The sequence below is a fragment of the Meles meles genome, chromosome 20 (genome assembly GCF_922984935.1).
Source record: "Meles meles chromosome 20, mMelMel3.1 paternal haplotype, whole genome shotgun sequence".
Lineage (NCBI taxonomy): Eukaryota > Metazoa > Chordata > Mammalia > Carnivora > Mustelidae > Meles > Meles meles.
Genome location: NC_060085.1, coordinates 46,139,477 through 46,164,696, shown reverse-complemented (window position 1 = coordinate 46,164,696; position 25,220 = coordinate 46,139,477). Strand labels below are relative to the sequence as shown.

Below are 25,220 nucleotides of genomic sequence, written 5' to 3'. Positions count from 1 at the left end.
CAACTCAGTTTACTTCAAGTAGAGCATCCCGAGGACAGCGGAGGCATTCTGCTGGAACCTGGGAGTTGACAGGAGGAACAAGGTCCTGGGCTGTGGCGCTGACCCAACCGCCACTGTCTGTCACAATCTGTATAGAATGAGCTGGCTACACTGAGCCCCTAGCCGAGCTAGCCAGCAGTTTATCACACGCAGAAACTCCCCCCGCCCCTGGCACACACAAATATTGCAGTGCAGGGCCTGCTCGTGAAGAAGAGAAAGCCTAAAACATTCTCGTAGGCCTGAGAAGTGCTGCTATCGCGCCGCACACGGACAGGCCTATTCTGCTGGTCCTCCCGTGTGCCCAGTGCTGTGTGGGTGACAGAGGCACAATGCATACCTTGGCTGAATGAAGCCTATGAAGAACACAGACACGCGGTACTCGAGACTACCCACAGAACACTTGACCTTGTCACCCATGAGTAAATGTTACTTTCAGCCCTGATCAGAGAGCCAAACCTCTTGAAAGAGAATGAAAATGCAGCCGAGACCGTTATCAGATAGTGGCTATCCGGACCAGAGAGATCCTTTCATTTCATTCCTCCGGGGGTTGCTCTTGAGGCTCGGTCCATAACTGCTCTTACAAAGGCTCCTGGAAATGTGCTCAGAGAAGCTCTGTTTTACCCCCATGGCAAAGCAAACGGCCGGGGAGTGTGCAACCATTACAGCTGTGATGATGAAACAGTGAAGAAGAACCGCCTCTAAGTCAAAAAGTACACCAGAGATAAGAAGATTCGTTTTCAATGCCCTTGCAGCTGCTCTTGATGGCATGGCCAGCACACTTCTCACGGAGTGGGGATCCAAGGCTGATTCATCGCAAAGTGAGCAAATGCCTTTTTTTCCCTAAGATCGCCCTGTGCCCCACCTCCTAAGAATTTCAGTACGTGGGGAAGGGGGGAAGGAGGATAGGAAAAGGGAGAAATAATGATTTCTAAAAATATGGTGAATTTTTAAAGAAAAAGGGGAAACAAAAGCCCTTGTAACTATTATTAGCAGGGGCAGAACTAATAATGGTGCTATAAAACGTCTATCAGGCAGCTCATATCGATTCTGGGTCTGGCACTCTATTCTTGTGTCCTTATAACTCAGCTAAGTAACTGAGGAGAGCAAGTCCATGGCCAGGTGAGTCATATTAACAAGACACCTACGGTTTTTGTTGACCCTTCTATGGGAGACTGGTTTTCCATTGCAGCAGATACTTTAGGGATTAAAAGGAAAATATAGATTCTGCCAAGATTTCTCAGAAAATACCCGAGGTTAGAAAACAGGGTATTGCAGTTAATGAAATATCTTGGTGAGGGCATTTCAGAGTTAATTAAGAAAGCTACACATTAAGGAACAACAGCAAAAAGGAGATGATTGCATTGTATCTAACTGAAGTCATTCTGCTTTTTGTCTCTCCTGGGGATTCGGGGATTTTTTTTTTTAAGATCGTTTGACTTGATACAAGATGTACAATAATTTGAAGTATCTAAAACAAAAATAGCTAAAATATCTCACTTGGTTTTGTTAATTATTTACCCAAAGCAACATAATTTTTTTAAATTTTTATTTATACAGGAGAAATAGATTGAATGAAAATTTTTTAAAAAAGGAAAATAAAAATCCTTCAATACCCCAAGAGCCTAACATTCATGAACACGTGAAAAGTGACCGCTTTTATAGCCATACTGATTAATGTATTTGATACTCAATTTAACGGATTATCATGCCAAAAATTTCATTACCTGGTACAATTTTTATTTTGCATGAAAGGTTGTGTTCTCTTTTGTAGTTACTGAAAAATATATTAAGGTGTGTAGCTATTTGTTACAAGTTTGCCTTTCAAAATGAAAGAAAGATTTGGAAATCAAATCACCTCATTTGTTTTCATTACATGAAATGCTACTGGGGGAAATTTTTAGGCAAGGTACCAAATGTATCTCTCTCTCTCTCTTTCTCTCTCTCTCTCTCTCTCACACACACACACACACACACACACACACATACACATCCCACCCCGCCCCTGAAATGGACCAGACATGCTCCCAGCCTCCTGTGCTCTGATCTACTTTTCCCCAGGCTAGGTTTAGCCTACTGACTTGGTAGAGTATTAATTTGCCTCTATTCTTTACAGGACCAGGCACTCTAAGCATCTGCCCTGTGCCTGATGCTGTGCTAGGGGCGGGGGCTGCAGCCAGACGCACGGACAGGATGGATCTAGTCCTCGCCCCCTGCTATTGAGCATGGTTGTTGGAAACAAGAGGATCACCAGAGGCAGGTATGGCCAGGAGTGGGGGAGCACGGATGCAGAATGGCAAATCATACCACATGGGATTAGCTGGGAGATATTTAACCACTGTTGGGAGATTAGCAGCAAAGTCCTTCTTCCCTCCTTTTCCCAATGGAGCACCATTCCTACCTTGGCTTAAAGATTGTTTATGAATGTATAGGGCAACAATTTGAACCCATGACTTATATTTTATGACTATTTCAAAAAATTTACCAAAATCCAGGAATAAGAAAAAAACTGCATGCATTATATGCAGTCCTTATCACTCATTTGTATTTTTAGGAAGCCTGCACAAGTTTTCACTTGGGGGGTAATGCCATATACCTAAATGTTAAATGTGTCCTTTGCATTTTGTACCTTGGGTTATTTATTTATTTTTCATCGCTCAAGAGATGAGTTTTATTGCTGATTACACTGTACAGGGAAAAAAAGAGGAAGTAAAAAAGTAAACTCTTTACTTTTAAGAGCCTAACAGAGCATGAATCCTCTCCGTTGCTTTTCAATTTCTGTGCACTGAGGTTGAGTCTGGAATTAGATGTCACCACAAATGACTCAAAAATGCTCTAAAACAGGGTTGCATATACAACTTTGGTTATAAAACAAACGCCCCAGGCAAAAAAAAGAATAAGTTGAGAAGAAAAAAAGAGGGGAAAATATTCTTAAGTCTGAACTTCGGTAGAATTCGACCAATTCTTAGGAACACTGGGGAAATCCATTGCCAATTGCCAAAACTTTACCCAACTATCTACAAACATCTGTAGTGCAAGAGGTTGTGCTCCTGTTTTCTCCCAAATTTCCAAAAGAACACTTATCAGAAGGCAGATTCTTAGAAGGCACTCGAGGAATTTTAGGTAGACTCAGTGAAATGTCGCATGAACAAGTAACCTATGATATCTCTAAGAAGACCGAGTTTGTACTTGTGATGATTGTAATTAAGTCCAAGTTTGCTTCATTCTGCTTAATTTGAATGTTATTTTAACAACTTGATAGCTTTCTGGTGGATTTGAATTGGTAGCCATAAGTAGTTGACCATATTGTCATTTTGATATATATATTTTTTAAGCTAGAGAGGTAGCTCTACATTTCCACAGTGAAAGTTGCCCAGCTGACATCTATTTAACAATATACCTTTGGATTAAAGACACGGCCTGGAGAGATTTGGGTTTTTTTTTTCCAGCAGTGGTAATTGCTATGCCTGAGACCAGAAATAATAAGGGATCACAGACAAAGGCTGGAGGAGCTTTCAGGGAACAGAACAGAGAATGAACAGGATTACGGAAAACCCGGGTCAACTGCCAAAGCTCCAGTAATACCCAGTCTTGGGGGAAATTTAGCTGGCTCACAAAAAAGTTGCCATTCTCTCTAATATTTTGACTTCTATTTGAGTGTCTTGTGTTGTCTGTAGGCCACCTAATTTTGTTGTGTCACCTTTTTGAATGGAAAATATTGCAATGAGATGAGAAAAAAAGGGTATGGCTGTTTAATAGCCCCCCAAAAATAATCATCATCATCGGAAAAATTTTGAGTGATTGAATACAAAACGGACTTCCATTTTCAGCAGCTACGATGTTGGAATATGTAATGAATTCTAGGGGAAGGTGCTTGGTTATGTAAAATATTCAATTATCTCCCCACTTAGACACTCAACAGTTTTATCTTTCAATTACTTAACTGCAAAGAACAAATACATGTTTGGTCATAACGTACTATTTACTTTGCCAGTCAGTACAGGTCGCTAGGGAATATCAATCTTGCATTTTTTTTTTTCTGACCTAGAATTCGTCTTAATGACAATTAGTGCAAAGTTAGTGCATATATAACATTTCAGGAAATGCTGACGTTTCAAAGATGTGACCTTACCTTGCAGAGGAAATGATCTTTATTATTATTTGTTAAAGGTTTTTTTTTTTTAGTTTTATTTTTGTATCTTTGCTTCTCAGCAAATTACTAATGCTTCCCTGTAACTCCTTAAAATTCTTACTTGTTGAAAAATTTTAAAGTATTAAAATACCTTTTATTGTTCTTGTCATTTTTAAAGTCCTGTTTCTACACAGTGTGAGATCGGAGTAAGAGAACATTATTTTTATCAAAAGTCACACAATTCTGATTAGCAGTTCTCTACTTGAAAAAGAAATCGAATGATTTGTATGACACTCTGCTATGTTTGTTCTATATTGTGATGTTTTACTAATTTCATTACAAAGTTAAGAGTGATAGCAGTAAGTAAAGTAATAAGTTGATTAAATAGTAAGCTCAAAAATAATAATTAAAAATTTCTTTATTTGGGTGCCTGGGTGGTTCAGTCCTTAAGCGTCTCACTTTGGCTCATGTCATGATCCTGGGGTCCTGGGATGGAGCCCCACATTGGGCTCCCTGCTGGGCGGGAAGCCTGCTTCTCCCTCTCCCACTCCCCCTGCTTGTGTTCCCTCTCTCGCTATGTCTCTGTCTGTCAAAGAAATAAATAAAACATTTATTTAACAAAAAAAGAATTTCTTTTTTCTCCATTTAGCCAAAAGTCATCTTCCGTGGTTCTGCCACCATTATATTTGCAAATACCAGTCCTTTTAAATAAACTTTCTAAAAAACATTGTATTTTTATGTAATCATTGTACCCAATGTGGGACTCAAACTTAAGACCCTGAGGCCAAGAGTCACATGCTTTTCCAACTGAGCCAGCTAGGTGCCCTTTTTAAAATACATTTTTTTTAAAGATTTTATTTATTTATTTGACAGAGAGAGATCACAAGTAGGCAGAGAGGCAGGCAGAGAGAGAGAAGGGGGGAAGCAGGCTCCCTGCTGAGCAGAGAGCCCAATATGGGACTCGATCCCAGGACCCTGAGATCATGACCTGAGTCGAAGGCAGGGGCTTAACCCACTGAGCCACCCAGGTGCCCCTAAAATACATTTTTAAACTGAATACTTAAAGTCACTTAAATTGGTACAAGGCATAGGCTTTGCTGTTGGAAGATCCAAGATTACATCTAAATTCCATTATCTACTAGATATTTGATCTTTGGAAAATTATTTAAGTTTTCAGACTCTTTTTCTTCATTGTCAATTGGCTAATAACCATGTGGGCCACCCACGGCATAGAAGAGGGGCATGAGAAATGAAGGGAAGAACTGCTTTGTAAAACCCAGGGTAGCACACAACACTGGGAAGCTGTTAAAATTCTTTGTTCCTTAAAATCCAGTCCATCTGAAAAATGCCTTTCAGTATCTCCAGAGGAAACCCTCAAGATTTCTAATTGATAATTCCCAACAAGGCATCCACTCCCTTCTTGGACATCGTGTCCAACAAGCTGCATACATTAACACCCACACTTTCCAGGCTGCTATGTTGATTTATCACAATGTTACAACTCTGGAGTCTGTTTCATTGTCCAGTTGTTTCAAGTAGGTAGCAAGATGGTGTTTATTTTCTTTAGGCCTTTAACTGTGTTTTTAATTCCTTTTATGGCCTGCCCCTATTTGGATTCATCAAAATATTTAACTTCTCCAAAGCTCAAAGTGTCATAAATTTATTCCAAGTTTTGTGACACCAAGTGTCTCTTTCTCACATTAAAATTGTTTTAAAGTTTCTTGTCATGTTGGCCCGTATTTAAATACTTTTTAATTAAAATTGGTCTTTGCTATCTGATTAACAGTTCCCAGAATTTTTACTGTTCAAAGATCTGCTCTGGTCTCCTGCTCAGTACCTGAACTCACCCACTTAATTTCTGTTCTTCTGGCTTTGTCCTTGCTGTGGATTCCACAAGGACTGCCTTTCCCCTTTGTGTGTCAAGAGCTCTAGTTAAGGGATGCCTGGGTGGCTCAGTCAGTTGAGTGATTGGTCAGGTTGTGATCTCGGGGTCATAAGATTGAGCCTTGCGTTGTTGGACCCTGTGCTTAGCCCAAGTCCGCATGAAAGTCTCTCTCCCTTTTTCTCTACCCCCTCCCCTGTTCTCTCTTTTCCCCCCTAAAACACATAAATAAATCTTTAGGGGGAAAAAATAAAAAGAACTCTAGTTAATCCTTCTGGAGTCAATTCAAAAATCTCTTGGTTCTTACTGTGTCCCATTCACACCTTTATTGCAACAGTGTTTAACTGTTTAAATTATTCATTTACATTTCATCCTGCCCTTCAGACTATGGATCCACATTTTAAAGACAGAACCCAAGATTTGTTCATACTTGTATTTTTAGCACATAACAGATAGTTCATAATGTTAAATGGGAAAAGTTCTACATTTTACAGTAAAAGGTAGCTTCCAGTTTCTCTTAAAAATGGCATCTGGTGGTGATTTGGATCTTCATCCTTCTATTTTCCGTAGGATGGGATTATCATGGCATCTGCATTACTGATTCTGTTGTGGGCTATGGTGATACTGAGAGCAGACTCACTTCCTGATAAAAAATGTAGGTACCACCTATTAAACTCAGCAGTGTTTCTTTAAAAAAAAAAATATATATATATATATATATATAACAAAAAGTGATAGCCTTATTTTTTTCTCTTAAAAAATCCCTCAATTTGAAAACTAGGTATAGATTGTTAAAAGTAGAATATTTATTCTTATCAGAATCCAAACTCTTTAAACACACTAGTACTTGAAGAAAACAAAGCTGGCTGGAATGCACATTTGATGACAATGGGGACTCATACCCGGAGTGTGGGCGCATGGGCTCTGTGGAATGGAGCTGGGGCCCATGTGTGGAATGGCTTCCCACGCAAGGGGTTGGTTACGAGTTCTCACAACCAAAGAATAAAAAAACTCCCACTATGTTTTGGTTCAGAAACTTGTTAATCTATGGATTTGGTATAAGGACAAAGTCTAAAAAAAGAAAATTATCACACGGTCTGTATGTAGTGTTGTCTAAGAGAACTTTCTATGATAAGGACACTGTTCTATACCCTCATTCTGTAATAGAGAAGACACTATATGTAAGCAACTACAGAGTGCTTGAAATATGGCTCGTGCAACTAAGGTAAGGAACATTTGGTTTAACTCACATTTAAATAACCATATATGGCCAGTGGCTACAATAATGGACAGTGTTTTATAGACAAAGCCCTATAAGCCCTATATGTGGCAGGTATGGATGCAGAGTTGTACAAGGCTATTCAAAATTAAAGGTCAATGGAAATATCCAAACCAAGTAGTAAGTGAATAAAATTCAGTTTCCTAATAGTGTGTACAATATTGTCCTAGTTTTAGGAAGCAATTTAAAAAGTTGTAGCAACATATGCCAAGGACAGAAAATAATGAATATATCACATATTAACACTATTCTCCATTGCAGGATTACAGGTAATTTTTCTTTCTTTTTCTTTTTGCTCACCTGTGCTTTCCAAAATTCCTAAAATGAGTAGGCATTGATTTTGTAATTGAAAGGAAAGTTTTTATTTTGAACATAGTGGTTCAAAGAAAAAACCCCGTTTTCTATTAAGGTCTAAGTAGTTTTGCTCACAAATTGTTTTGACTTTGAATCACAATGAGAAATAAATTAATGTTACTTCAAGAACCAGTGCAAATGCAAATACTGAAGTACATTCATGTAGTAGAAAAAAGAGGTTTATGAAACGTAGTCATTATATGTCATACACCCTGATATTTTCTATCCTATTTTCTTCCATGTCATTAAAACAAATTCTAGCCCCACACCAGTAAGTTTTTCCAGCCGATTTATAAATAATGGCCCTCAGCTTGAAGACTATATTTACAATAAATGATATATTAAAGTATTCATATTTCAGTTTAAAAAAAAAAAAAACCCTGTATATGCTATAGGGAAATACCTGGGCAGAGGTGGAGAGATAATGAATTAAAAGCAGTTTTAAGCAACTGTTTTTCCAAAATTATGTCCATCTTATACATCCTAATACTCATAAAATCCTATATTACATGCTGAAGGGCTTGGGAAATTTAAAAGTGTTACCGCCATACAATCGAATGTCACGTGGCCCTTTTCCCAACAGCTTTACTTCTCCCACCTACCAATTTCACCATCAACGTTATTGGTCTAGCCCAAGTTCTTTTGCACTGGGAACCAAATCCTGATCAACAGCCAGAGAATGTGGAGCTAGGCTATCACGTGAGAATAAATGCTCCCCAAGAAGAAGATGTAAGTATTTATTCTGACAGCCGTCTTTATTCAGAGTCCATTTTAACACTGACTGCTTTTTCCCCGGCAAATGAACTTTTAAGTCACCCTCCTCCCCCGCAAAAAAATACGGACTCAAGGGTTTTCTGTTAGACTCTGAGCAGAGTAGGGTGCCTTTTGAAATGACAGTGAACTATTGCCATGCGTGTTGCTTAGCATTCCACAGCAGCACAAACATTTTAACTTTGCCCCGATTCTTTCACCAAGAAAAGAAAGTGTAGTGAATGTGAAGGTAAAACAGATTTGATACTTGAAAATAGGCAAAGAGAAAAAGATAGGGAAGAGAGCAGTGGAGTAAAATGGGAAGCGGCTGGGGGCCTAGCCAGAGAAGCAAAGTTCAAATCCAGGGTCCGCCACTTCCTGCCTTGGCAACCTTGGGCCGGTCACTACACATCTCAGAGACAGGGCTTTGCTGTATCCCACTGAAGGGATTATGTTAAAGCACCCAATACTTAGGACATGTGTAGTAAAATGAGATGAAGGAAGAAGCGATTAGTATTAGCTTTTTTTTTTTTTTTTAAGATTTTGTTTATTTGAGAGAGAGAGCAAGAGAGCAAAAGCACAACCAGGAGAGGAGGAGCAGAGGGAGAGGGAGAACAGGCTCCCTACTGAGCAGGGAGTCTGAGTCTGACATGGGGCTTGATCCCAGGACCCTGAGATCATGACCTGAGCCAAAGGCAGATGCTTAACCAACTAAGCCACCCAGATGCCCCAGTATTAGCTATTTTTGCAGTCAATATGGAATTCTAGAGAATTTTCCCTTAGAAAGTACCCTCTGGGGAAGAGACTGGGGCTAGAGAGATGGCTGAGGTGAATGTGAGCCCTAATCATAGTATTTTGTTTGTTTTTATAGGAATGTGTTCATCTGTCACTGATAAATTGTTATACATCATTGTACTGTTTTGTTTTTTTTTTAACACCCAAATGCTAGAATTGGGTCATTTATTTACTTGCTCATTTTTAAAAAATCAACTTTGTTGTGGTATGAATGGTGTATAAAAAGCTGCTGTATGTATTTACCTAACTTGATGAGTTTGGGGATAAGCAGATATGTACCTGTGAAATCACGTGCTTAATTTTTTTTCTATCCAAACTAGTTCATTGCCTCTTATTTACGTGCCATTTAAAGAGTGGAAGAAAATGCCTATCAGATTAAAATAGCTCTTTTAATGCTCTTTCCCTTTTCTGTATCATGACTTGTGGGGTTTATTTTTAGTATGAAACCAGAAACACTGAAAGCAAACTCGTAACCGTTCTTCATCAAGGCTTTTCAGCAAGTGTGCAGACCATTCCGTGGGATGGCCACTCCCTCCTCGCAAGCAACTGGGTTTCTGCGGAGCTTAAAGCCCCACCGGGTAAGAGGGGCACCTAACTGCCTTATGTTGTATTCCTGACTTTGCAGATCAGGCAAAGCTGGAAAAGTAACTGGCTTTTCTTTTCCATAGTCAGTCAGCAGTTCCTGCTAAGTCTTCTTCCTCCTCATCAACATCCCAACCGAGGCTGTGATCACTTATGGTCATAACCCACCCCATTCCATCCGGTGCACCCCTGCAGACACAGCTCGCACGCCTCACTTCCCTGCTCCCACATCACAGGGTCATCAGCAAAATCACGGCCAATGAGGTCTTTCATAATTGGGCTGTAAGACATTTTCCAACCATACCCGACACGATGCCTCTGCTTTTCTCAGACAGATTTCTAACGTTGACTCTGCCCCCACACCCCCCGTCTGGAGCAGCTTTTTCTTGCCTCAGAGACTTTGCTTTCTTGGATTCCCCTCTGCCTACTTCGGAATCCTTCCCATACCTCAAAGCCCAAATCAAATTGGACCTCCTTTATAAAGCCCTTTTATTTTTCACCTATACACCGAAGAAGGCTCTTCCTCCTCAAAACCCATTCATGGGCTGTGTTACTCATTTGGCACATACGCAAATAAATAGCTTTATACACTGCCACCTCTGGATATAAGCCTGGGGCGGGGCGGGGGGGGCGGGGCGGCAGGGACGGTGTCTCATGCTTTACTGGGCTGGGAGAGCAAGCAATACACCTTCCAGAAGGAGCAATGCCCCCTGTCCTGTCTGTGCTGCGCTGCACTCCAGGATGTGTCACAGCAAACTGAAGGAAGCTGCTGATGGTTCACAGAGGCCACAACACTGAACCACCCACCATGAAGAACAAGGATAGACAGCAGCTACTGTCTATACAGTCCTCTGTGGAAAACTGGGGTTTCTGATATGTAGAATCAGTGATACCTGTGACTAAACCCTTGGAAAAACCACACACACACACACACACACACACACACACACACACACACAGGAGAAAGAGAGAAGGATCACTGTGTCCCAGGTCATGTGAGTGTTCCTAGTAATAGCTGTCTTGGCCCGTCTGGCCCGCAGGTAATCATCCAACCATTATCTTGTCACCTCACTAAATGCAATGGCTATACACCCCCTGAGTTGTATCGATGATGGAGAGCAACACTGTGAACATCTTTCTGTTCACTCATGAGAACATCCTGCAAAACCATGGAGCAGCCAATTCACAATGGCCTTGATTCAAGGTTCAGAGACTAATCTAAGGTAGACAGACACAAGGTCACAAATACAGACCTCTGTGTAGCTACCTCAGAATCACATGTCTGCAATTCTAATTTTTCTCTGAGCATGCCAACATATGGTGACATGAATGAAAAATTAACTCTCCCTTGAATCAAACTGAATTCATACCAAATAATTCCTTGGAAGAGAGGTGGGAGACAAAGAGATAACAGGAGAGTCCAAACTATATTTGGGTGTGGAACAGCACACTGAGTACAAGGCATACACGTTAAGTCTATGTACCTTTGTCGTATTTGAATATATAGAAAAAACCTATCCGGCAGTGCATGGTAATAACACAAAGTAGCCAGTGTCCCTTTTGTCCAACTTCTCTGCAGACAAGAGGAGTCTGTCTTCTTCTTTGCCTTGAACTACACTGGCTGACAGTGATAAATATGACCACAGAATTGACTTAAACTAAGCTAAAAAAACCCCTTCTATCATTTGAGACTCAATCGAAGGGCTCCCACTTTGATGAGGTCCTCCCTGGCCCTCAGCGCAAAGTGTTTTTCCCCTTCTGTGAGCAACCACAAGGCCCGTTTCACCACATGTGTTCAGAAGAGCCCTAGTTAACATGGTGACAATGTGGTTTGAAATGGAAACAAGGCTTTCCAGTCAAATCTTCACAAATTCTGGGTGAACATAATGTGTTTGGTGAAAAACTGCATGATTCTTTAATATCTTTGCACAATAAAGCTGACTTCAACAGACTAGTGTGCATAGACGCTCCAAGGGAATGTTTTGTTTTTGCTTTTTAAATATTTTAGGTATTTATTTGAGACAGACAGAGATAGCAGCAGAGACAGCGAGAGAGCAAGAGCAGGGGCGAAGAGGGAGAAGCAGACTCCCCACTGAGCAGCGGGATCAACGTGGGGCTCCATCCCAGGACCCTGGGATCGTAACCTGAGCCAAAGACAGATTAACCCACTGAGCCCCCCAGGTGCAGGAGGAAGTATTGTGATTTTTTCCGTGCTGCCAGCACCCACTTCCTCGGAGCAGCAATCTCTGTTATTCAGGACCCATTTGGATGTGACCTAATGAATCACATATTTCTAGGACGGAAAGCAGCACTGGAGACCTTTCACTGCCAACTCTTGTGTTTACAGCTGGAAAAGCTGAGGTCCAGAAGGGTGGGCTTCAAGGTGTCACAGCTCATTATAGAAAAATGTGGCATTAGGGGCTCCTGGGGGGCTCGGTGGGTTAAGCCTCTGCCTTCGGCTCAGGTCATGATCCCAGGGTCCTAGGATGGAGCCCCCCCCCATCGGGCTCTCTGCTCAGCAGGGAACCTGCTTCCCCCCTTCTCTCTGCCTGCCTCTCTGCCTACTTGTGATCTCTGTCAAATAAATGAATGAATGAATGAATGAAAAATACGGCATTAGGTTATCAAAGTTCCTGGGCCCCAAGCCCTGAATGACAACCTCTTGCACTGCTCTTAAAGTTTCATACAAATATGTCCCACATGCACACCTCCTTAGCCCAAAGTAGCCAGAAAGTTTAATGCCAGAAACTCAGGCTTGGGAATCCTAGCTTCATCCCCTAGTAAGCTGGCCCTTTGCCAGTAGGTTTCTATAAAACTTGTGGTAACGATTACTTTTTTTCATGGTAAGATGTTCCCAATCACTACAGTTTCAGAGAAAGGACAAAATTTAACAGCTGTCATGGCAATGTTTTATTCTTATTTTTGACCCTCTTATTGACTACCCAGGGTCTCCTGAAACCTCGATTGTGAATTTAACGTGTACTACGATGACCACATTAAATAACTCTAATCCGTTAAGGCCATACCAAGTTTCTCTTTACTGTACCTGGCTGGTTGGCAAGGATGCCCCCGAGGATACCCAATATTTCCTCTACTATAGGTGAGTATCTATTTTTACTTATGCAAATGCATTTTTTCCTCTCGTCTTAACCACTTATGAGTGTTGCCATTTAGGTATGATTCCTCGACCGAAGAATGCCGGGAGTACAAGAAAGACACACTGAAGAGAAACATTGCATGCTGGTTTCCTAGGACTTTTATCAGAAGCAGAGGGAGTGACTTGCTGGCGGTGCATGCTAATGGCTCCAGCCAACGTGCCACAATCAAGCCTTTTGATCAGCTGTTTGCTCTGCATGCAATCGGTAAGGTAGACTCAACTCAGAGCTGAGATAACCAAATCCCAGCATTAGATGGGGTTCTCAAGATCACCTAGTTTGACTAATTTTTCAATACTAAGTGACCATCTGTCCCCTGCCCGACAATCACAGGGACCAGCTTTCTAAACCTCAGCACCACCGAAATTCCTGCTCGGATAACTGTCTTGGAGGAGCTGACCTGTGCCTTGCAGGATTTTGAGCAACATCCTTGGTCTCCACCTACTAGACCAGCATCCTCCCCCACAAGCTGTGACAACAAAATGTCTCCCAGTATTTTTAAACGTCCCACGGGGGATAGAATCTCTACCACAGGAGAATCACTGAACCAGGCACTAGAACTCACTGCTGGAGGGAGCAGCCCTTTCTCAGCTCTGACTCATTTCATGATGTTTTTGCCCATGGGTCCTGTGATGGACTGGTACCACCTCCAAATAATTCTCATCTCCATCCCAAGATAGACTTAGAGCTAGCCAAAGACAGCCAGCTTTCTTAACCTGAGATTTCTCTTCCCCAGGCTTCCCACTCCCAATTCCGCATGCTTTCCTCCTAGGATCCTTTGCCATTCTGGTCTATCTCCCGTGGGTGATCTGAGAACGTCTTGCTCAACATGTGATTCTCAGATCTAACCGTATTAAGGTTTCATTTGCTCTGTTCTCAAAATAGAAATAGTCTCCTTCATCCTAGATACTTGTATTAATGAAATTTGTCGGGAGCCTTTCCTGTCACATTCTTATTACTAACGCTCAAGATTTCAATTGTGGCATATTTACTGGCATGGGCTGTGGAGTCAGGCTGCCTGGGCTTGGATCCTGTCTCCCCTGCTGACTAGCTGAGGGACTGTAGACAAGCTGGTCATTCCTCTGGGCCTCAGTCTTCTCATTAGAAAGAAATGGGGAAAAATTAATACTTCCTGTAAGGTTTTTGTGAGAATTAAGTATGTTAATAACCATACAGTGCTTAGCACAGTGCCTGGTAATTATACATAATTATAAATATATTAAAATATTATTTAAAGGGATAGGATTTATCTAAATCTCTATCAAATGAAATAGAACTTCTTTTAAAGAACCATCTTACTAAAGAGGTTATGCAATTCTATTCAATAGTCTATTTCTCAAATGACCTAAAAATGTCACTTTCCTGAAAACTGGTAATAAAAAAATGCTGAGGAGGACCTAGGAAACAATATTAATATGAAAATGGACACAACCTGACAGACCACAGGAATTCTTTTTCCTGTATGATTTTCATTTCTTTGAGATAAATTCCTCGTATTATTAAAAGAAATACATTCTTGATTACATTTTTATCTGCTTAGGGAATGGCAGGCTCTGGAACCAACAGGTCCCATTCTTAGCTTGCCCCTATGATTAACCATGAGATCTAAGTCACGTAACCTAAGAGAGGAATGCTTACTTAGAAATAATTTCCACCCACATCACTACAAGAAATCAAGTGGTAAGTCAGGGAAGAGAACCGTAGAGTTGTAAATTAAGACAAATGTGGTGCAATCCATTCTTTTTATGCAAGAGAAAGTTGAAACTTCGTACTCCATCCCCCAAACAAACTTGAAGGAAGGCAAACAAAACAAAATGAAACAAAACTGAAGCTCAGAATGAGGAAATTACTAGCCAGGGTCACACACCTGGCTCAGCAGAGGCAGGGCTCAGGGGAAAGCTCCAGAGCAATTTCTCTCCAGGATGAGGTTGACTCAGTCTGGTCCCGCAGGAGAAACAGGGATAGCGAGGTGGATCTTGCAGTGAGCTGAAGGGGAAAGGGACCCCATCATTCAATGGCACTTGGAATAGGAATCCTTTAAGATTTCAGTAGAAATCTCTTCAGCACTACAACATAGGAGTCACCAGTGAGCCACTGGGGTCTTGGGGCGTGGAGATCCGTCAGCTAAATCCCAAGGGTAGGTACTTGAGAGGATTGTATCTTAGAAATGCCTTGAGGAGTATGAGTGGATTGAATTTATCAGCCCAGACCACTGACCTTTCTCATTCTCTAACCTAGATCGAATTAATCCTCCCGTGAATGTCACAGCAGAGATTGAAGGAACCTGTCTTTCTATTCAGTGGGAGAAACCCATTTCTGCCTTTCCAATTCACTGCTTTGAATATGAAGTGAAGATTTACAACGCCAGAAAAAATTATTTTCAGGTAATTCTTCAGATCATTCCAATATTTGATGATAGCATTCTCTTAGAAACATTTTAAAAATTCTATTCAGTGACAGCTGTGCTTATAACTTGGAACTAACAAGGGCAGCGGTAACTTGTATCTACACAAGTTTTGTAAAAACAAACCAAAATTTACTGACATTCTGTGTTGAAAGGACATACTTTGGGTTCAAAATAACACAAAGGATCAGATAACAACTCATAAGCACTACTATTGGTGCAATATAAAATGTTGCCTCTGCTGTGGAAAACAGTATGAGGGTTTCTCAAAAAATCAAAAATAGAATTATTGTGGGATCCCACAATTCCGCTTCTTGGTATACATCCAAAACAACAGTAAGCAGCATCTCAACGAGAAATTTGCACATCCGTGTTCATAGCTGCATTATCCACAGCAGCCGAAAGGAGGAAACAACTCGAGTGTCCACTTACCGGTGATGAACGGATCCATAAAGTGTGGTCTACCCGTACAATGCGCTATTGTTCGGCCTTAAAAAGGAAGGGCATTCAGACACATACTATAACCTGGATGAACCTTGAGGACACCGTGTTAAGTGAAATAAACCAGTCACAACAGGACAAATATTACAGGACCACACTTACAGGAGATACCAAGGGTAGTCAAATGCAGAGAGACAGAAAGCAGAATGGTGGTTTCCAGGAGCTGGGAGGAGGGGAGTGTGGGGGCTGTTTTTCAAGAGTAGAGTTTCGGTATCAGAGGGTCCAAGAGTGCTGGAAATGGTTGCACAACAAGGTGGATGTATTCACTGCCAGAGTTAAGATGGTAAATATTATGTTTTCTGTCTTTCACTGCAACTGAAATATACTTGGTAGCACTAAGAAACAAAAAGCTGAAGGGACAAAGAACTAAGAAGCCAGCCAGAGTTGAGGAAGCATCAGCTCTGGGTCAAGTCTTACTATGCTAATTTATTCCATCCTCCCAGTAACTCCATTAAGTCACCCTCATTCCCATTACATAGGAAAGTGAGGCCAAGAGATTAAGCCCCTTTGCCCAAAGTCACTAAACTAGCAAAGTGTAGGGAAGTTAGGATTACTGCTGGCCTCTTACTGATAGTAGGCAAAGCATATTCCACTCCATCCAATTTGATTCAGCCAATACTTAGAAATCGGTTTCTGTGTGGGATGTATAAAGATAAGGAAGATAGTGTCTCTGCCTTCAAGGGGCCTAGTTTAGCAGGCACAGGGGGTAGGCCAAGCAACCCCCTACTGAGGGCCCCTGCTGAGACCAATTGAGCAAAATCAGAAAAGGGGAGTAGAAACATGCAGGGTGAGCAGAGGAGACCCATTTCTGTAACCAGCACTTCCCAAAATACCCATGCTGAAAGACTGGCTTCCTTTTTTAAAAAAAATTTCTACTCTAATTTCTAATTTTTCATTAGACTTCTAACTCAATTTCCAATTATTCTTTTGTAAAATACAGTAAAAAGGAAAGGCTAGAAAAATCAAATATACCCAGAAAGAAGCCCAGCAAGCATGGGCTTGGATGTTGGGGCCATGTCAAATCGATACAACAGCTTTGAAGCTGTCCTCTCAATTTCTGTGTTTCCCTCACTGAGGCTCAGAAATAAATAGCTCCTGGCCCCCAGGAGTCTGCCAAGTGCTCCTGGAGTGGCAGGAGGTCTAGGCATAAGGCATAAGAGAGCGTGGCTCCTACAGCCAAGTGGCCGTAACTGAATCGGTCTGGACATAAAGGCAACCTTGGGATAATAAGTCTAGATCTTACACTGGGACTTTTCCCAGAATGACTGAGATTTAAAAGGGGGGGAAAAAAAAAGAGTGGTTTCCCCTTTTAAAACCACTGCCAGAGGCACTGAAAGCTACTCTAGAATTCGATTCAATACAGAACTGCGACTGCATCTGCAAAATCAAAGAACAATATTGGTAGCAGCATGAAAGCTGGACGCGTGTGGAGGGGGCATGTGGACACAGGCTTGTGGGGTTAATGGCTCTGGCAACGGGCCAAGCCAAAGATCACAAAAGACGTCGGGCAGTGGTCATGGGGTGGGGGAGCAAGGGGGGCACACCCAGAAGAATGCATGATGCAGGTATTGGGGATAGGTCTCTGGTGTGGGGCCTACAGGATTAGCTGAATGGTGTGGACACTGAGCAGTAGAGAGAAGAACAGAGAAAGGCTCATTTGTGAGAAAATAGCCTCACTGTCACACTGGAGACGTTAACCCAAATTGCCTGTGGCAAACTAGCATTTACTGAGCAACTATTATTGTATTCAACTAACCAACATTGCTGTTTTTGCTCATCAAAGATGGATTGAATATTCATAGTTTTCATAGGATGTGACCCAGTACATTCTTAAACTTGGAATTACAAAGGTACTTCCATTTAGTTCAATAATTCATGCATGGGTGTTGTTATTCCCATTTTACGGATGCGAAAACAGAGGCTTGGGTCAAGGAATTTGCCTTGCAGGTAGTTTGGAGTAAAGGGTTCAAACTCGGCCCTTCCTAGATTCAAGGCCTTTGCTCTTTTCTCTTCTCTATCACGATGCCCACCCCCTGGCTTCAGCTTGAGACATTCCTACACATCGGGGAATAGCAAACAACTTCTTCTTCTTCCTCTTTTTTTTTTTTTTTTTTTTTGGTAAATGGCCAGATATTTTAGGCTTAGCAAGTCGTATGGTTTCTATCACCATTATTCAGCTCTACCACTGGGGAACAGAAGCAGCCATAGATAATATGTAAACAAATAGGCACGGGTGTGTTCCAGTAAAGCTTTACCTATGGATACTGAAATTTCAGTTTCATGTGTCATGAGATACTCTTTTGATATTTTTCAATCATTGAGAGATACAGTATCCATCTATAGTATCATAGATACTATATAGTATCTATACTATATAGATAGCAGGAAGATGCTATCTTCCTGCTATCTATATAGATATAGATATATAGATCTATATAGATATCTATATCTATATAGATCTATATATATATCTATATATATATAGATATCTATCTATATAGATCTATATAGATAGATATCTATATATATACAGATATATATATATACAGATATATATATACAGATATATATATACAGATATATATATATATACAGATATATATATATATATACACACACACAGATATATATATATATATGCCTACAAAAAGAGGCAGCACGCCGGACGGGCCCACATGCTGTGGTTTGCTGATGCTTGCTGAAGAGCATGGAAATCAAATGATGCTGTATAGTATAGTACCATGACTACAGAATATGGCGGGACAAGATGAGGGGGATTATGCGTTCTACTGGCCACTCTGGTCTGTTCATCAGGAAACATCACTAGACCCACACAAATCATCTAGATGTTACCATTGACTTTTTCTTTATTTTGGTTATAAGATTGCTTACCCCAAAGGGGAGCTGCCAACACATTCAAACTGAAACTTTCTAGAATAAACGAATCAGTGCATGTCCTATTGATTTTCAATGGATCAGGTAACAGTGAGTCATGTCACTTAGGTACAACCTTCTATTCTGATAACTGACATGACTTAAATTACATGTCCAGAGATTCTTATAATGCTATTTTTTCCCCATTTAGACAGAAAAAATGACAACGAATACATTCATCTCGATAACTGATATTTCTAAGTATTCCATTCAAGTGAGAGCAGCAGTGAGTTCTGTGTGCAGACAGACGGGGTTATGGAGTGAGTGGAGCCAAACAGTATACGTGGGTGAGTCTCTTGTTTATTTTAAAGTGAGCGACCTTCCTCATGGTTAACACCGATAATCCTGGAAAGTGTACACATTCATTCATGGACCCAAATGCCTCATCTTCCGTCAGCCTACTGCCCTTTTGACCGCTGCCGTGCTCACTCGGCTTCAGACAGTGATCCCATAACCTGGAGGTGTGGCCTTGCAGCTTCAAGACAGAAAATTCACAGCCTGTTTGTCATTGCCTGGGTGTACTGGGTTTCCAGAGATGTTTTATGGCAAAGCAGACAGTCAAAAAGCGGCTAATCTAATTCTTGTGTGTGCTGCCACCAGGCAGCCTGAGGATGTGGACGTATGTGGTTCAGTGTTGCATGAGATCAATGAGCACACGGAACAGTGGAGGGAACACGGGAGTTGTACCCAGATGGCAGGAATGTAACACCCAGCTGTGGTATGTGATAACTGCATACCCTTGGAAAAAGTCCCTTCTGACTCTGCTTGGGTTCCCAGGACAACACACATAATGTCCACCTCACTGCCTCACAGGGTACTGTGAAATAAAAAATAATGACCATAGGTGACATTTACGGACGGCTGTTTGCCAAACCCTGCTCTATGCTTTACGCCCATTACCTCCGTGAATCTTAGCAACAAACCTATTTTGCAGATGAGAAAGTAGCTTTGCAAGTTTGGGCAATTTGCTTAACTCTGTATGCCCGGTGAGTGGCAGACGTGAAGCGGCAGAGCAGCCTGCGGAAGGCCGTGGGGCGACAGGACTATGGCAAGCCGCAAAGTGCTGAACAAATGAAACAATGATGAGATCCTGGGAGCTGACTGTGTGGTTATGGCTGGTCAAGCATGTGAATGTTATTTCTCACTCATCCTATGGGGTATTCATTGATCATTTGAAGAGTGTACTTAAGGAGAGCTTTCTTTCAGGCCCCTTGTAAAATTTTCCATTTAAGTCATTCACTTAGGCTCATGGGTGGGTCTTCAGGAAATTTGTGGGCAGTGACCCATTAGATTATGTGGATGTGAGTCAGATTAGACACGTATCAAGTAGATTTCCATAGAAGGTTGGGCGAGGTGAGAAAAGGCCTAAGAACTGCAGAGGGACTATGAGTCTGCAAGGGGGCTGGCCATGCAGAGTTGCAGAGTTTGCAAAGGGGAATGGCACCCCCTGGAGTTGTGTGACACACAATCAGCACAGCCTTAAGGGATGGCCCCCATATTTCCCCACTGGAACTCAGAGGAGCAGCACAAGTCTTCCTGGGTAGAGGGACAAGAAAGAAGGATAAAAGGAACAAAGATCAGGCCAAGTGCACCTACTTCCCAACTGTGCCAAGGCCACTCTTCCCACCCTCTCCTCCCCAGGCTGATGCCCCCACCTGGCTCCACACACCCAGCACACACAGAGCCTCCCTCCACACTGCTTCTTCTGCACAAAGTCTTTTCACTTTGCTCGCAAAGAGCGAAACAGAAAATTAATCAGTCCCAGGAAATTTTAACAAGATTATTCCTTTTATCAAATGCCTGTGATAGAAGCTTAATTTTCATTACTTATATTTGGTCACTTTTTTAAAAGTCTACGTTATTCCCCAAGGGCACAAAACTCATTAGCTCTGAATTATCGATATTTCTGAGTGTCTCCCGAACATTACTGCACATAGAGCTTCAGAGATTTTTTTCAGTGCTGTCCAAGGACTTCAAACCAACACAGGAGAAACCAAGATGAGAACCCTAGCTAAGACGCCGGTTCTGCTTTCCGAGAGTTTGAATCATGAAGTTCAGGTCAGTGTTGACCATAAACAGTTTAGAACTTACAGAGCAAAAATGACAAATCAGGAAATCTGGGTTTCAGCCATGACTCTGTCAATGTCTAGTTCTCCGACCCAAACGTTTGATGGAAGAAGATAGCACCTCACCAGCCAAGGGGTCAGGGCTGGCTTCGTGTGCTGTGCTGTGCTGTGCTGAGAGGGATTCTCAGGCTACGTGTAGGTCTTAGGAGTGCCAATCCTTGTCACCCCGGCAGGGTACAGAGTGCTGATGAGCGTGCCCAGGTTTGCCACCCCTCCCTAGTGACCTGTGCCTAACCTCGCTGGGTCCCAGTTCCCAGTTCTGTGAAAGCTGCACCCCAAGATTCTTCTGCACTCCCTCAGCCCCCCACAGAAGAGCTGAGAGTGAAATAGTGAAATTGTGATCCATAATGAGAATTTATTTTAAGCTTGTTTTTAATTTATTATTCACTCTCCACTTTAGAGCTTTCCTCCCATTATTATTTCCCAAATAACAGCTTCCTAGTTCAGAACTAGCCTCATTATAATCCCCCCCCCCCAGGTACACCTCACTGCCATTATCTATGGCAAATCCCATTTCATTTACTGCCACCCTTTTCATAAGATGAGCTGATTAATATTACCACTCACCTTACAAATCCATCGTTTCTGGAATTGACTCCCCTACTCAGTTTAGGATCATTAGTGAATTTAATCAATGCAGACTTTCCATTTTCATCAAGATGATTAATAAACATAATAGGAAGTCCGGGCTCCTCTGGGACGTGGCTCTTCCTTACCCCTCGAGGATGCAACCATAATTCCGCTCCGCTTGCAGTCTATCAGGCAATTTTGTCGCTACATTCATTTCCTTCAGACACCCTTCCTCCTCTCCCACCTTGTATGTATGGTGCCCTGGAGCCCTCCCCTTCCATTTCCACTCTGCAGCCCCACTCAAATACCACCTCGTTCTCACGTATTAAGTCCATCTCCTTTCGTATAAGCAAAGGGAGACCCAGAGATATTAAATTAATCAGTAGTTCTCAAACAGCCCAGAAGTGGTTATTCATAGCTAATTTTCTCAAATAGGTGACATATTCATCAATTGGCAAAGTAGAATAGATTTGCTTCACTCATTAACCCATGATAGCCCAAGGTTATTCAACAGCGAGACCCAGGAAGGCTACGTTTTGACAGTGAGAGGATCCAGCAGGCAAGTGTCCAGAACCTTGGCCCTAGATGGGCCCTCCTGTGCTAGGATTTCCAACACATAAAACATGTTTGTTTTCAAATGGAAATAGCAGTTGGTTTCATTTTATCAACACTGGTTATCAACTGCCCTTCCTCGACTGGCCTCTGCGTCTTATCTTAAGAGCTAACTTCCTAATTTTCACACATCTTTCTCCTTTTTAAATCTTTCTTAACTTCCGGATTCTTCTGTTCCCCTATTATCTCTGCTGTCTCCTGTTTACCTAAACCTCTGCTCTCCTGCCGCTGGTCCTATGAAGCCTTCCCTTTGCTTCAGTCCCTCATCTCTCTCCTTCTCCCCCCTCCATGAACCTCACACACCATGCATGAGAAAAGCAGTTATGAAAATGAAATGCCCTATAGCTGTAGCCTTCCCTTTGGAAAAGAGAGTGTTGGTTATGTGAGTCTACCCTGAACTCCTTTCCTGCCTTGTCACTGGTCAGGCTCAGTCTTTCTGAGACCTTATCAGGGTCGGGTCTTAACCGCAATCACGGGCATGGCCCTCCCAACCAGCGACTGGGTTTGCCCCCAACTTCACTGAAGGCCCTGTCTGAAGGCCACCAGCTCTGTCATGGTGATACCAGGTACAAAAATAAAAACAGAAACAGAAACAAACAAACAAAAAACCCACCTAAAGAAAAAACACCTTTTAATTTAAAGATTTCTTTAGGTTTGAGATATGTAGCATTTGTACCTCCAGGAGTAGAGCAAAGTTTTCCATGTCGCTGCCATTCTCTGCTGCCTTCGGAGGCTCTTTCCACAAGACAAGTTAGAGGAAATCTGGGCCTTAGCTCTCCCGTCACAGTTTGGGGCAGCGGTGGGGGGACTGGTTCTTAGAGCCATGTGACCCAGCCTAGAGCCTGTAAGGACTTAAGGAAAGTAGGTGGAGGCAGAATATCAGGGATGTGTTTAAACATTTGGGTTGAGATGAAAGTAAGGTCCCCACAGGCAACTCTTGAGACTTTAAGAGCCTGGGAATATGTGAGGAAACACATGCATTGGCCGGGTCCCCTGGACTCAGAAGCCAAGGGCAGGTCCTGCAGCCTCATCCTCAGCCCTGGACACCTCCTGCGCTCTCTCGTCCTTTATTTTCTGCTTTGTCACCACACACTTTCTTGTTAAATTCTCTCACTGTGGTAGAACAGAGAGAAAACGAGCAAAGGAAAATAGGAAGGGCAAACATGGCAGAGGTCCCAAATTCAGTTTCCCTAGGTCTTCAAAAAGAATTCTGCAAATGAAAAAACTTTCATGAAGGAAAAGATGAATGCTGACAAAACTGGTCTAAAAAATAAAAAGAGGTGACCTAATAACCTGAAAAGCCCACTTGGGCGTGCCTGAGGCTGAGGGAACTTGTGGGGATTCTGGGTTTTCTTTGCAAATGGGGGATTTCAAGTTGGTGAACATGGTAGTCAGGTCAGTCAACTGTGTCCTTAGATCCAGGTTCTTGTGGTTTCAAAGGCTGGTTAGTCCCTGGCAGGCCCACTGTTTGCTCTCAGCAGTGGGGACAGGAGGGGGTGGGGAGGTTGGCGGGGGGCGGGGACAGGACCACCTCACCCTTAGGCGGTCCTCATAACCTCACGGAGGGAAATGGACTAGTGGACTAGCTAGAGGGAAGATGCCAGCCTCAGTCTCCAACTCTAAGGAGCAGGGTGTTCTATTGTGTTTTCTGGTGGCCACCTCTAGTGGTGCCCACACTGGCCTTCCACACATGATTTCTACCCCACTAAGGGCCTTGCAGAGGGGACAACAGCTTAGAGGAAGCAAGGACTACTGTTGAGCCAAGCACCATGCTAGGCACATTCATCTATGTGATCCTGTGTATCTTCACAAACAAAGGATTTCCTTAATTACATAGATTTACAGATTATGTGAAAAAAAGATGCAGAGAACTTAAGGAAATGCCTGAAGTGACAGAGAAAGAAAGTGGTAAACCTGGGTCTGGAACCAAGCCATAGGACTGGTTCCTCACCCTGTTCTCTCTGTCATGCTTTCACATCCCAGAGGTCATGGTGCCAGCCAGGGAAACAGAGGCAGGAAGATGGGCAGCGGGAGCCAGGGTTTGTGAAAGGCTGACACTCTGCCAGCTTATGATCAAGTTGTCAGTAATTTCATTTTAACATAGACCCTTGAGGATTAGGACCCTCCATGCCTTGTGTTCCTATTTCCCTAGTATCTTCATTATTTGGTGCATTCCTTTCCCCTCCAGGGCTGAGTTCATTACTCTGCATTCTCGGGATTCTGACAGCCCTTGAATTTTAGTCTTGCTTTGATAACTTAGGGAAACCCTCTTGATTCTTCCATTCTGACACAATGTGTTTAATTGCAATTATAATAACAAATATTTGTTTAGCACCTATTATGTACTAACACTGGGCTGACGACTTTACCCACTCACTCAGTCCTTATCCCCCTTTTACCAAATAGACAATGGAAGCTGGAAAGGTCACCTGTTCAAGGTCACCTCGGTGGTGAATAACAACCAAGCCAACATCTCTTCACTCCCTTGTTTCTTTTTTTTTTTTAATTTGTGTGTGTGTGTGTTCCAAAAGTCACTGTTTATGCACCACACCCAGTGCCTCCATAATACCCACCACCAGGCTTGCTCAACCCCCCCCCCCCCCCAGCCCCCTGCCCTCCCAAACCCTCAGTTTGTGTCTCAGAGTCCACAGTCTCTCATGGTTTGTCTCCCGCTCCGATTTCCCCCAACTCATTTCTCCTCTCCATCTCCCAGTGTCCTCCATGTTATTCCTTATGCTCACAAGTAAGGGAAACCATATGATACTTGACTCTCTCTGCTTGACTTATGTCACTCCCTTGTTACTTTTATGCAATGACCACAGCCTTTCAAGGGTGCTTGCTAGCAGGCTAACGGAAGGCCCAGGAGCCCCTTAGGGAACAAAGTGCTGGGTTGCCTGGGAGTGCTGTGTAGGAAAGCCTGCAAAGCAGAGACCAGCAAAAACCAAGTTCTCTTGTCTACTTCCTCACGACTAGTCCTGCGAGGCCTAATAAGCAGTCCTGCAGCCATCTCTCCAGTGAATCCTGAACACACTGTGCGCATGCGTGCACAGTCTCCGTTTCCTCTCCGTATTTCAGTCTACTTGAGCCCCATTTCCAGATAGGAGCACA

General features: G+C 42.4%; 1 protein-coding gene across 2 annotated transcripts in view; it reads left to right on the top strand.

Moving 5' to 3' along the window:
• Positions 1 to 621: 621 nt before the first annotated feature.
• The window catches only part of IL5RA (interleukin 5 receptor subunit alpha), a 37,081-nt gene continuing 12,482 nt past the window's right edge, over positions 622 to 25,220 (top strand). For both annotated transcript variants that reach the window (XM_045991482.1, XM_045991481.1), the window contains exons 1-9: positions 622 to 857; positions 2,153 to 2,296; positions 6,621 to 6,705; positions 8,267 to 8,412; positions 9,668 to 9,806; positions 12,757 to 12,910; positions 12,985 to 13,172; positions 15,204 to 15,349; positions 18,956 to 19,091. In XM_045991482.1, coding sequence (XP_045847438.1) covers positions 6,633 to 6,705; positions 8,267 to 8,412; positions 9,668 to 9,806; positions 12,757 to 12,910; positions 12,985 to 13,172; positions 15,204 to 15,349; positions 18,956 to 19,091 — 982 coding nt within the window. In that variant the 5' untranslated portion in view covers positions 622 to 857; positions 2,153 to 2,296; positions 6,621 to 6,632. The remainder of the gene's footprint in view (positions 858 to 2,152; positions 2,297 to 6,620; positions 6,706 to 8,266; positions 8,413 to 9,667; positions 9,807 to 12,756; positions 12,911 to 12,984; positions 13,173 to 15,203; positions 15,350 to 18,955; positions 19,092 to 25,220) is intronic.